Source organism: Anser anser (genome assembly GCF_964211835.1).
Source record: "Anser anser genome assembly, chromosome: 1".
Lineage (NCBI taxonomy): Eukaryota > Metazoa > Chordata > Aves > Anseriformes > Anatidae > Anser > Anser anser.
In genome coordinates, this window is record NC_139720.1 from 122,550,071 (window position 1) to 122,563,453 (window position 13,383).

The window sequence follows — 13,383 nt, forward strand, 5'->3', positions numbered from 1 at the left end:
TTGTTTCTGCCATGTGAAACAGAGAAAATTAGGCACATCAACTTGGTACATCTTTTAGGGTTTTGGCATATTATTTTTCATGTTTTTTCCTGAAGTGCCCCTTAATTGACAAGACCAGTTTGTGTTCAAGCTTCATTAATATTTAGTTCTGACTTAACTGTTTGAATAATGGTGTATGCAAGTTACTGGATCTGCAACATTTTTCACAAATAGACTGGAACAGAACAGAATAGTTGAGTTGAAAGGGATCTTCAAAGACCATCAAGCCCAACTGCCTGACTGCTTCAGGGCTTACCTAAAGTTAAAACACATTATTGAGGGCATTATCCAAATACCTCTTGATCACTGACAGGCACGGGGCATGAACCACCTCTCTAGGCAGCCTGTCCCAGTGCTTCACCACCCTGATGGTAAAGAAATTTTTCCAGGTGTTCAGCCTTAACCTCCCCTGGTACAGCTTTGTGTCATTCCCACACATCCTGTCTTCAGCTTCTGGGGAACAGAGAATGGTGCCTCCCTCTCTGCTTCCCCTCCTCAGAAAGTTGTGGAAAGCAATGGGGTCACCTCCTGGCCTCCTCTTCTTCAGACTAGACAACACAAGTGTCCTCAGCCTCCTCTCTCAGGATATGTCTTCCAACCCTGTTACCAGCTTTGTTGCCCTCCTCTGGACACTTTCAAGTACCTTAATGTTCTTTTTATATTGTGGAGTCCAGAACTGCACACAGTATGCCAGGTGAGGCTGCACCAATGCTAAATGCAGTGGGAGAATCACATCTTTTGGCCAGCAGGCTATGCTGTGCTTAATCCACTGCAACATGTGATTTGCCTCTTGGCTGCCAGGGCACACTGCTGGCTCATATAGAGCCTATGATATCAATAGTTTAATTTTAAGAGGGAATGAAGGATACATTCCTTACTTTAAGGAAGGTACCTAAGAGACACCAATCTGTCTTACTCAGAAGAACTCTATTAAAAATGGATGTATGTGAAAGAATCCTATGAATTTAGTTGTAAGATATGTTCTTCCTTTACTTTGTGACATACTTCTTGTCTTTGTTATTTAATTGGATTTGCACACTGTTTTTACACAAACAGAATAAACCAGTTTGCATGTCAGTGGCTTTTATAGCTTTCTGGTTAGAATTCCATATTTTAGGTATGATGATTCTTCCTTGTTTTTGCTTTGAACTAAATGAAGCCATTGTTTGATTTCAGTTTGGAAGACGTCACATTGAAGATCTTTTTAACGATTTTCGAGATGGACGAAGACTTCTGGAGCTCCTGGAATGTCTTACAGGACAGAAACTTGTATGTATACATTAACGTTATTACTTTATATTGAAGACACAATGTCATAACAGTTGCATGTTATCAATTAATTTCCCCCATTAATAAAGGCCTATGGAAACAGTATTGTTTAGGAGTCTGAACATCTTCAATTTTCATTTGAAATTGAGGAAACACTACAGCTGTACCCTATATTAGACAGGAATCTTTTGCTGGGGTTGTATGTAAAATAAAAATGCTTGACTTTGTTGTGTGCATATTTATAAGCACGGTAAAGTGAAAAAAGGCTGAGACGTGGTTCATTTTGATATTTGGGGCTTTAGCTGTAATTCAGAAATTATGTATCAGTAGACATTTGTATCAAACAGAACAAAATGTAATGTGTAGAATTAGAATATTTTGCTAAACTTCATACTCATTGTCTATATGTGTTGGAGTTACACACTTCTAAAAAGACAGAACAACTTGGTCTTATAAACCTGGAAATTCTAAATATACCAGACACAGTGACATAGTTCTGAATATCCTCTCTTGTGTTCCTGCTTGGGCTTTTTAAGCTTGGGATCTTTCTTTGAAACTTTCTCATAAAAGAGTAATGAAACAGGCTGAGAGTTTGAGAATCAAAGTCCAGAGAGGCTATACTTGTAAATAAATATTAAACAACCTGATACTTATCTGTTGGGTTGTCATAGTAACATTCCTGAATTGTGCTATGGAGCAGAAGACCAATCATAACCTAAACAATCTGATTTTATATATATTTCAATGATTCATTCACTGAAAAATGTCAAGATACGAAACTAGCTTCCAGCTGTGGATCCAGTTTGTTTTACAGATGCCTTTACTTCGTATCAGGAAGGTGCATATGCGCAGTGTATTATAATACCCTCACTGATATTGTCATAAACTTATGATATGTGAAACTAGGAGTGTAATATAAAATTCAGATTATATATAGTGTATTCTAATTTCTGATTCTGAGCAGTCAATTTACTTTATTTTATTTGCAGGCAAAAGAAAAGGGCTCCACAAGAGTTCATGCTCTGAACAATGTCAACAAAGCGCTGCAGGTTTTGCGGAGAAATAACGTAAGTAATCAGTTGGTCAGGGTCAGAACAGCATGCTTGATGCTTTCTAAGTGCGGGGTCAAACTCTCAAATATAGTATCCAATTGCTCGAGTCAAGGCAGTTTTGTTAATGTGACTTGGATACTTAGAGGTTCAGCACCAGGATGGAATGTATTTCAAAAAGTACAATCTGCTACCAGCAAGTGTTTGAATAATATATCCATAATGAATGCTATTTGAAGACTGATCAAGATGCACAATTTTATGGTAATGCATGGTGTTTAATATACATTTTAAAAGGTTAATTACAAGAAGTCATCCATAGCTGGTTAGAAGGTGCTACCAAAAAAAAAAAAAAAATCAACTCACAAAGCTCTGACAATTATGAAGTACAATTTTTTTTTCTACAAGAAATATTTTTGCTAAATTTTCATTGATGTCTGTTCTGTAGGATTCATAACATTAAGGAAATGACTCACATCAAAACCACTTTACATTCTACTTTGTCAAGATTGACTTTTCAGGCCAGAATCTTGTGCATCATTTTAGAGTAAATATCTTCCTTATGCTAGCATTCTAATGGACCCATAACTTCTGCATGCATTTACAGTGGCCAGCTAATTATACTATATCTCCTCCTCAAGAATAAATTCAAATAAACTGTAACATCCGCTTAAACTTAACAGTAAGATGTGATGGAACAGTGATAATGTATTCTGTGCTGCATATGATATTGGGTTTCTCGATAGCTGCAGTAGGTCACTAAACATGCTTGAGTTCAGCTGCTGAATAAAGTCATTGATTTTATAAATCTAAGGTAATGCTTATCCATCTAAAGATTTGTGCATAAATGAAAGTGACCTTTTAAGGCTGGCACAAAGACCTCTAGCTTGATTTTTTAAAGAGAATTTTATGTAAATAAATAGAAGGCAAAGCTTCTAATTCTTCACAATGTGCAATATTTGACATTGTTGAAAAAATCGGTGATACATTATTTCTCAGAATGCAAAAAGGGTTTTATTGAATACGTTCTGTATGGTTACAAAATTTCATAGTAAATGCTTTGAAAAGTATTTACTCACTAAATATTAGCTAAATCCATTGATGTGCTTTTCATTCAGTTTCCAGAACAATCCCTTTCAAATGAAAACAGAGCACATTCTGATTGAATAATATAGAAGAAAAAACATTATTTTAAATACAGGCCGTTCAGTGGCCATTGTATTCGTATATTGAAGATATTGTAAGCTGTGCACAATATTGTTGATCAGCTTGGTATAAAGCTAAAAGATCTGCTTCTGAAGTAGTTTCCTCAACCTTCGAAATCATCTCAAGAGTGTTTTCTGAGGGACTTCAGGAATGCAAAAATCAATGTTTCTAAGGCTATTTAAAGCCTGTGACTAATGGTGGTGTTTGCCATCCTTGCTCTGAGGTTGTGCAGTCATCTGGATTAAAAATGCTGCCTCTTCCAATCAATCCATTTTACAGATTTTTTTCTTCCCCCCCCCCCTTTATTTTTTTTCCTCTCCTGTGGAAAGGTGGTAGTGTTCGGGCAGGGATTGCTCTCATATGAACTCAGACAAAGCTGAAGCAGACTGGGAAGTGTTCCTCTGTTTCAGTAAAATGGATGTAGTCTCTTTTTAACCAGGCTTCCATTTCCAGAAACAGACAGAGTATTTGGCCTGTAGAACATGTAGAATCACTTGCTATATAGGCTGTGGTTGGTTATGTAGGATATGAAGTCCAAGTTCCACTTGGGAAGTGTTCCAAAACACTGTTGACTAGAATGAATAGCAAATCATGTATTCTTTTAGTAAAAACAATCAAACAAACAAAACCACCAAACAAAACCACCACCCACACACCCCCCAAAAAGAAAAAAAAAAAGAAAAAAAAAAAGATAAAGTTTTAAAGAAAAGTTCTAGAGTTTTTGACAAAATACCTGTTTCATATGTGGTTGGTAAAACTGACCTATCCATGAATGTACCTAAATTTTAAAACAGAAAAGGCTCGTTTTAGGTGTGTAAAACCTTCATTCATCATATCGATGTAACTTCAAATAGCTTCAGATGTGCAATAGAGATATGCAGACTATGGTTTGTAAAGGAATGTGGTACTTTGCCATACAAATATTAGTTCTGACTATGAAAAACAGTGAGGACACAAAAAAATACAGAATCGTAGTTTCCACGCAGAAGTGTGGGTCTTGTATTGTCTTGCACTCACAGCTCTGAATTTGGCATTCTTAGATAGCATAAAAAGTGGGGGAGGGTGAAGGATCATTTCACACATGGAGGAAAGAATATTCCAGGGTGACAAATGCTGGTGCATTATCCAGTTACAAATGCATATTATAATTATGGAAAAAAACATTGCTAAACTAATACGGAAAAAGACTTGTTTAGATCACAGTCATGGGTTTCTCTATACTCCAAAATATATCCTGCCTTGCTTTCTGCATTGTAGAATTTAAAAAAGGAAAAATAAGTTCTATTTTAATCTAAATATGTAGAATAGTACCTTGGTTGTGTAGGTTCTTAAAAAGTCTAGATACGTGTGTTGCTTTCAGCAAAGTATGTAATGTAAGGTAGTGTGGAGCATAATGCAGGAGCTTTTCTATGTCATCCTTTAGTTTTGTGATTTGCATTTGTAGAACCTTAATATAATGGTTATAAAATTATTATTAACTATTTAATTTAATTGTATGTTTTCACATGTTATATCTGGAGTAATTGGAACTCCACATCATTGCTTGCTTTTTGCCCACACATTAACTGTGGCACTCATAAAACATGAGCTAGATGTTTACTAAACAGAAGAAAAATGAGATTTTTATCCTAGCCTGGCCATACCTCTCCTTCACCCCCCAAAAAATGTTAAATACCAAATGTATTAAAATGACACCAACCTCTTATGCTTGCTATTAATCTAATTCAAATAATTTTATTTCTTTAACAGGTTGATCTTGTAAATATTGGGAGCTCAGACATTGTGGATGGAAATCATAAGCTGACCCTTGGTTTGATCTGGAATATAATTCTCCACTGGCAGGTGAGTGGCACCGCTGCATGCTCTCCATGAAATTGCTTTATTCTGCTCACCTTTTTTCCATTACCCAGCCACAACCTACAAAGTAAATGCTGACATTGTAAGCAATATAAGGTCCTAAATCAGCAAGTTTTATGACAGTCTGTTTACATATTATCTAGGATATTAAGAATCTTAAGAAGATAAAGTAGGTTTTAGAACATTAGCAGCAGCTGTTTAGACTGTAATTTCACAGCCAGACATTGCAAGAGAATGTATAATAGTTATTGTAAGAGAAATGAACAGACAAACCTGATGTGGATATATAGCTTTCATAGTCACTTTTCCTTTTAGAAACTTGGAATGTGACTTATGTTTTAATTAAATAATCATATTCCAAGAATTATATTTAAAACACTAAAAAGCTGCTATTCTAACAATTAATTGAAGCAGCTATGGCTCATTTAGCTTCTTTTCTCTTTAGAGAGAAAGGAGGGATTATCATATATATCTTGTAAAAACCAACATGCTAGGTATGGATACTTAAGCAAACAAATTCTAAGTAGTAAAATAAAAATTCAAAAAAATTTGCATCTAGATGCTTTGAGTCTGTGTGTTTGTATGAGTCTGAACTAAGAGTCTGTCTGTTCAAGCTGGTTCAGTTCCCCAAGCAATGATCTAAAAGTTCTTCTTAGCATTCCAAGAAAAGATGGTGGGAAACAGAACCTAAAGGACTTTATTTTAAAAACTAAACACTCATATCAAAAATCACGTGCATAATTCACTGAAGTAGAGAACAATTCATTTCTAATTTTACAGGATATGTTTTAGTGAAAGCAACGGAGAAAAGCTGCAAATTGTTAAATCACTTCCATCTCTGTCTCACATCCCAATATTCTTAGTTTAATTGCATAACACTGTTCTAAATTACTTACTAAGAGCAGATGGAATATGAAACCTAGCTGTGCAACTTCTACCAATTATCCTTGAATCACTGTGCTTTAATTTATATGAATTATGGACGGAAATGAGTAGTCATGTTCAAATTCACATTATGATTTTGTTGTGGTTTAACCCTAGCAGGCAGCTAAGTGCCACACAGCCGCTCGCTCACTGTCCCCAGGTGGGATGGGAGAGAGAATCAGAAAGGGAAAAGTGCAAGAACTCATGGGTTGAGATAAAGACGGTTTAATAGGTAAAGCAAAAGCCATGCATGCAAGCAAAGCAGTGCAAGGAATTCATTTGCTACTTCCCATCAGCAGGCAGGTGTTCAGCCACGTCCAGGAAAGCAGGGCTCATCATGCGTGACAGTTCCTTGTGAAGAGAAACGCCATCACTCTGAACATCCCCATCTTCCTCCATCTTTCCCCCAGCTTTTATTGCTGAGCATAATGCCACATGGTATGGACTATGCCTTTGTGGTCAGTCTGGGTCAGCTGTCCTGGCAGTGTCCCCTCCCAGCTCCTTGTGTACCCCCAGCCTCCTCGCTGGCAGGGCAGCATGAGAAGCAGAAAAATCCTTGGCTCTGTGTAAGTGCTGCTCTGCAACAACTGAAAACTTCTGTAAGCTATCACCGTTTCAGCAAAAATACAAAATATAGCATCATATAAGCCTCTACGAAGAAAATTAACTCTGTCCCAGCCAAAACCAGGACAGATTTATTCTTTTTTTTTTCCTTAAGCAAAGTGTTAAAGATATGCTTTAGTATTAGCTGTGTACTTACTATTTTTTTTTTTTGCCTTTTCCTAGCATTCCCCTAAGGCATACTTGCCACATACACAAAAGACGTGTTCTCTGGGATGGTCTGGTGCGGTTTTTCATGACAGGCATATACACTTACTGCACTTGCTTGCAGTACATAGCTATTTCATTTCAAGCTTGATCATGAACCTAGTGATAACTGCGATGGCAGCTATGATGGTACCCATGACATCAGCTGAACAACCCGTGTATAAGAAGTCAAGGGACCATATTAACAAGGCAGAGATTAATAATGTGACACTTCCTTGCAAATTTGTACCGATTCAGACCATGTTCATTTTATACTTTAAGTGTTTCATGTTGATCTATTTATGGATTACTGAAGGGAAGAGACCTGCACGTTCTGGATTCTTTTTTCTTTTTTTTTTTTATAAATAGATTTCTAATTTGGACAGAATTCAATTTCAGTTTCTATTCTAAAGAGTAGCTAAAGCCATGTTTTGCAAGAAGACTATTATATAATAATCCTGTTGCTGTTGAATAATGATTAACTAAAAATCATATAAAACCAGATTTGTACATAGGTTTTTCTCTTTTTAAACACAATTCAGGAGATGTTGGTTTGCTGCCTTTTTCCCTTAAAAGACTGGAACAGTTCAAAGTGAATCTGCTTATTTTCAGCACTGTGAAGAAAATCTTTGTTCTTTTCCAGTTTTTCTTTCAAGTTTTGAAGTGATTTGCATGATCTAGAATATGTTCATGATTGTTCTGCCCTGTTTATAGATTGGCACTACATTATACCTTCACATTGCTTCTGGAGAAACAAGGCTATAAGTTACTTAAGAAAGGGTTGCTCCTTCTTCTTGGCACCATTTTCCCTGTCACAGATTGTTCATGGCACTAAGCAGCTACAAATATGACAAGCTGTTGTTAAAGATTAAATTACAGACTCAGGGCCACCAAAGTTTTCTGCCAGTTATTTACAGTTGAGTAAAACATCTTGTTCCCTATGATTTGATATCAAGTCTGCCGTATGTACTTGTACTCTCTGAAGGCCAAAAAAAATTCACAGGCTGGTTGATTTTATGTATGCTCTTGGTGTAGTTTAAGCTTGACGGTGCAATGCTGCTTTTGCAAATCCATTCACTTTCTGATTCCAAGAACCTGAGAAGGGTCACACAGATGAAGTGTATCTGCCTGCATGCAAAAAACTGATACAAGTTGTGTGGACATTTAAAGAATCATTCTGCAGATGAACAGGCAAAAAGCTTTTTCCAGTTTCACAGACTGCAGCCAGGACTACATTAGGATAGAACTGCAATTATATGTGACAACAAGACCGCCTCTTACAAAAATGTCAGTCCCATTGTGTAGAATGTAAAAGAGAGAGAGAGATTGGGAGCGAGAGGTGGTGGAAGAAACGTGCATGAAAGGAACAATGCGGCAGTGCTAGTCAGATTGGTTGTCAGCAATCCCATTGACATGAGGCAGTTGTGGAGGCACTGCAGCAGAAAAGATTTGTCTCGTTCTCACCATTCTCATTTCTGTTCAGTAGAGATCTTGTGGCTTTCTGTATCCCCTGTGGTGATTATGTCCTTTCTTATCTAGCCTGTTTTTCAGATTATTATTAAAAGTTTCTCTCAAATTGAACCATAGTTCTGAGTTGAGCACCTGCTGCCTAAGCTCTTTGTGGTACTAAATCTATTATGGTTTCTATTTCTTTGAAGCTGCTGCCCTCTTTCTCACAGTTCTGTGATCCCAGCCTCACTGCTCAACTAACATTTAAACAAAAACAAAACAAAACCATTAATTTCTCAATTGCTATGTTTGACAAAGAATCCCTCTCTTAAGAGTAGAAAAAAGATTCGATATTGCAGCATCAACATTTTTTAAGAGCAAACCTATTTTCATGAATAGGATGAAAAAACCACAAACCTGACAAATATCTTTTGTGAAATTCACAGCCAAAATCCTGGAAAAAAAAGCAAAATAATAGGCATATGCATGAGGCAGATACTCCAGGGAAATGCATTCCAACAGTCCCTTATTAAAACTGAGCAGTCCTGTCACACTACCTTGAACCAATGAGCAAAGAACATCCCTTACTTTGATGGGTGCATTGAACATCTATGAAAATGTTCTTTAAAGAGTTCTTGAAGATGCGCTTTGAAGGAGTTGAGGGGATTCTGGCTATAAAAAAGTAATCCATTCAGTCAGAATACCTGAAATATACCAGGTAAAAAATACTAAGTCATTCTGCCAGGGAGATGACAGGCCCCTATTTGATTGAGAAATACAAAAAAGTCTTCATTTCATGAGTAACTTTCTCAGATTTTCTCCTGCTTCCCTCCCCGTCCTGTAGGGGCTGGCATCCTGAATCCAAGTGCCATTCTTACAAAATGTCACGCATCTGAGTATTTTGCAGGTGAAAGCGATACAGTGCAAGCCAGAGATGGTGCTGCATTGGGAGCTGCCTTGTATGCACACACAGACTCAAGGGCTTCCCAGCAGAGCAGAGGGCAGATCAGAAGTCCCCTGGGGAAGTAGGCCAGGCACGGATGTTCTGGTTTCAGCCTCCATTTCCCAACGGCGCCAGATTCCCTCCTTGCCACCTAAAGTTAAAGGGGTTTTTAGCTGTTAGTGTCTTGGGAGTCTTTGACTTTTATATTCCCCAGACTACAGGCCCCTGGATCATGCCTCCCTCTGGCTACCATTCTGTCCATCATCCCATGCCTTTCCTTCACTTTCAGATGTCCCCAAAAGCTGGTCCTCAGCTTTTCTGTGCTGTGAGGTACCCAGAGCTGGAGACAGGGGCTAGAGGAGGCCCCGCTCTGGGGACAAAATGGCAGGGGCCGGCTCCGTCCGGTTCCAGCCTGCCATAAGCTGCTGGTCCCACCCTGGGTGCTGGGCTCCCGGACTGCCCCTGTGCCCCAGGCATTGTGCTTTTGTTTGTGTGATGACAAGAGTAGCAGCACCCCTGTTCTGTTCATAGCTTTCATTTGGGCACTTGAACATGTTGGATGTTACCCATGGTGGTGTCTGTGCTGCCCTTTTCCCTCTTCTATTCAAAACCGATTCTTATCCCATAGCATAGGTCCAGCCTCCAGGAAGAGCAAGTATTTCTGTTCCCAGCAAGCTGGAGCTTCCCGTGCCTTAAAGCTTTTTTTATGCCAGGATATATGGCATTAGAAAGGAGAGTTAACAAAGGAATAAATATTGGAGGTCAACTGCCAGCAAGAGGCAGAGCCTAGTAGGTGCTTTGAAATGGCTGTCATTTCTGAGCCTGGATGCTCAGGCATTTTATATCTGGGTGGAGTCTGTCCAAAAGCTCTTCAGGCTGACAAGAACACATCTTGAAGTACTGCTCTTTCTGAAGAGCACATCTTAACTGAGAAACCTGTAAAGAGGTTCCTTCTAACCTCAGTGTCAGCCAGGGCTCAGCCACTGAGCTTGCTTCAGGGCAGTGGCACACCATGCTGTTGCCAGCCCAAGGGATGATAGCCGAGGGGGCCGGAGGGGCAGAAGATCAGGCCTCTTTACTCTGTTATTTTGAATGCCTGTAATTCCACAGGAGATATAAATAAATAAATAAATAAATAAATAAATTTAGTGGTCGTCTGCAGAGAAATGCAGGAAAATTTGAGTAAATCTTTATACATCATGAGAACATTAAACTCAACAAGAGATTGAAGCTATTTCCTGTTAGTTTACTAAGAAGTAGAAATAAATGCCAAACTTTCATGTGCTTCTCTTTACATCAAAAGGAAAACTGTTTGCTTGTATTATTCCAAAGGATTGCCTTCTTGACAGGACATTGTTTTATTGTTCTGCCCTATTCATTCTTTCACAGCGTTCATAGTTTGTTGCTAATTTCTGGTATATTAATTTCAATGCAGACACAAGATTTTTTTCTTTGTTATGAACTTTAATTCTTGTTTCTGCATACATTCAGCTACCCTTTGTATGTTGTATTTTTCAAATGTTACAGTTTTCTTATAATATGCAGATAAACCTGTTTGTAAACACGAGGATATGATAAAAATCCAAATTGAACAATAAAACTGTGGCATGGACATTTCTCCATTACCTTAATTTCAATATTTTCCAGGGATTCATGTTGTTAAATTTGGTACAGTAGATGCTGCTCTGGAAACTTTTCTTTTTAGCACCTGGACTCATGAAAAACAAAGTTTTATATTTTCACAGTAGCAAATGTTTTTGTTTGGAAATACAGGAGTTGAATTATGTAAATATATTTTGTCGGGTCTTGATAATGAAGACATTGAAAATATTAACCAGAAATGAAGGATACCCACACAGGCATATAAAGCAAAACTAAATACTGTATTTAATAAATTTACCAAACTTTTTACTTTCTGTTTCCTAGTATAGAAATGGAGGAAATTATAGAATGCTGTTGTTCTTATGTGACAGTATTTGATATTCATTTTCATTGGTGCAAATTACAATCTTAGATCAAAGTCTAAGGAATGTGTCTTAGTCAAAGTCTTGAAAGTCTTGGGAATATGTCCCAAGAATTTCAGAGAGGATCAGTTTCTCCTCCTGTCTCAGAAAGTTAGATCATATACGGTTAACTTTATACGTAGGTCTCAGAAGTAAAATCAAAGGCACTAATGCTCTTTGGATAGTATGAATTTGAGGTGTAAAAACAAGACATTCTTTTAGTAATTTTTATCAATTCAATAATTTATTCAAATGATTGAAGTAATTACTGTCAAACTAACAAGCAACTTATCAGACTGGACAGTAAAGTGGTATCTTCTCTATTCCTACAATATCGTAGTAATTTTTTTTTTATTTATTGTTGATTATGCTTTACGATTGTCACTTCTGCATGTTATCTTACAGTTTTTAGATTTTCAGAGTGGTCCATCCTTGTCAGAAAGTAGCTTTTGCACTACATGTTATTCTCTGACATTGTTTGCTGAGCAATTCAAGTGAAGAATTATAAAGAAATATTGGATAACTGAATAAGCAATGACAATGATAAGCAAATTTATAGTTAAATCTTATCTTAAAGAATCTTTTAAAAGAGCTGCTAATCTTTATAGGATATATGAAGGGCACAGTGATTTCAAAGGGATTACTTTACAGAAGAATAAATTGTGGACTTCTTACTGGAAGTTTTTCACTAGTAAAGAAGTCACGAAGAAATATATAAGCAACTACACTATGTCAAACTCCAGGGAAATATTTTATAAACCCTCAGAATTAAGTGCTCTCTGTAAAGTTATAGCCATAGGTAGGTGATCATTCTCTGATGAAGGAGGAATATTAACTATTCATGAAACAAAATTCAAAAAATGGAACATATATAATGTTCCTGTAATAAATGCAATGAAATTCATTTTTCATCCAAGTTCACGTATGCAAATATTGTTTCCACATTTAAGTCAAAAATAATCTGCTGTGCACTGATCACATTTTTTTCACCTCTGTACTTATTTCAACTATCAATGACAGAAAAATGCTTTTCATCACTTTATCAACTTTTGCTGTAATGTATCCTGTTAACTAAGGATGCATTTCCAGAACAAAGAAAAACAGAAAGAGAAATACTTACTTCACATGCACTCTGTTCCCTTAAGTAATGCAGGCATATGTGCCTTCTCTGCTCATTCATGGAGCACTTCATGTGGCACAGTGATGAATGTACCGAATGTGTTGGCAGTGGCGGCCAACAAGTCAGTGTCAGGTTTTTTTAAGCATTCAGACTTGACTGCTGTCATTATGCTGACACCAAGTATGTTCTGCAGTTACCAGGAAAGTTTTTCTTTAATGCTTAAATGTGGGTAACTGAAGGTTTTGTGAGTCAATAAAAAGATTCAGCTTTTACTGAATAAGTTCAATCATTGATGAAATTCTGGCTCTTTTTGCAGGTCAAAGATGTAATGAAAAACATCATGGCTGGACTGCAGCAGACAAACAGTGAAAAGATTCTGCTGAGCTGGGTCCGTCAATCGACTCGTAATTACCCACAGGTCAATGTTATCAATTTCACCAGTAGCTGGTCTGATGGATTGGCTTTCAATGCACTCCTTCACAGTCACAGGTAGGAAAACTAACTTTTCATTGTTTCAGCTAGCTTGTAACAGATAACTTTACAGGGCTTGGGGATGGTGTATCTATTATGTGGTTTTAGCTATTTACTGAGTGGGGCTCTCAGCATTCTTTTAAATGCCTGCCTGTTTGCTTTGATGTCGGGGCTGTATTTCGTGTCAGACTGAAACCTCTTGCAGAGGAAGAGGATCTGTTTTCCCCCAGCACAACTGAGGATGCT

At 37.4% G+C, this 13,383-nt stretch overlaps 1 protein-coding gene across 23 annotated transcripts in view; it reads left to right on the forward strand.

Annotated features, from left to right (window-relative positions):
• Positions 1-13,383, forward strand: part of DMD (dystrophin) — a 1,241,706-nt gene that overhangs the window by 367,771 nt on the left and 860,552 nt on the right. For all 23 annotated transcript variants that reach the window (XM_083850706.1, XM_083850697.1, XM_083850709.1 and 20 more), the window contains 4 exons: positions 1,216-1,308; positions 2,298-2,375; positions 5,313-5,405; positions 12,983-13,155. In XM_083850706.1, coding sequence (XP_083706832.1) covers positions 1,216-1,308; positions 2,298-2,375; positions 5,313-5,405; positions 12,983-13,155 — 437 coding nt within the window. The remainder of the gene's footprint in view (positions 1-1,215; positions 1,309-2,297; positions 2,376-5,312; positions 5,406-12,982; positions 13,156-13,383) is intronic.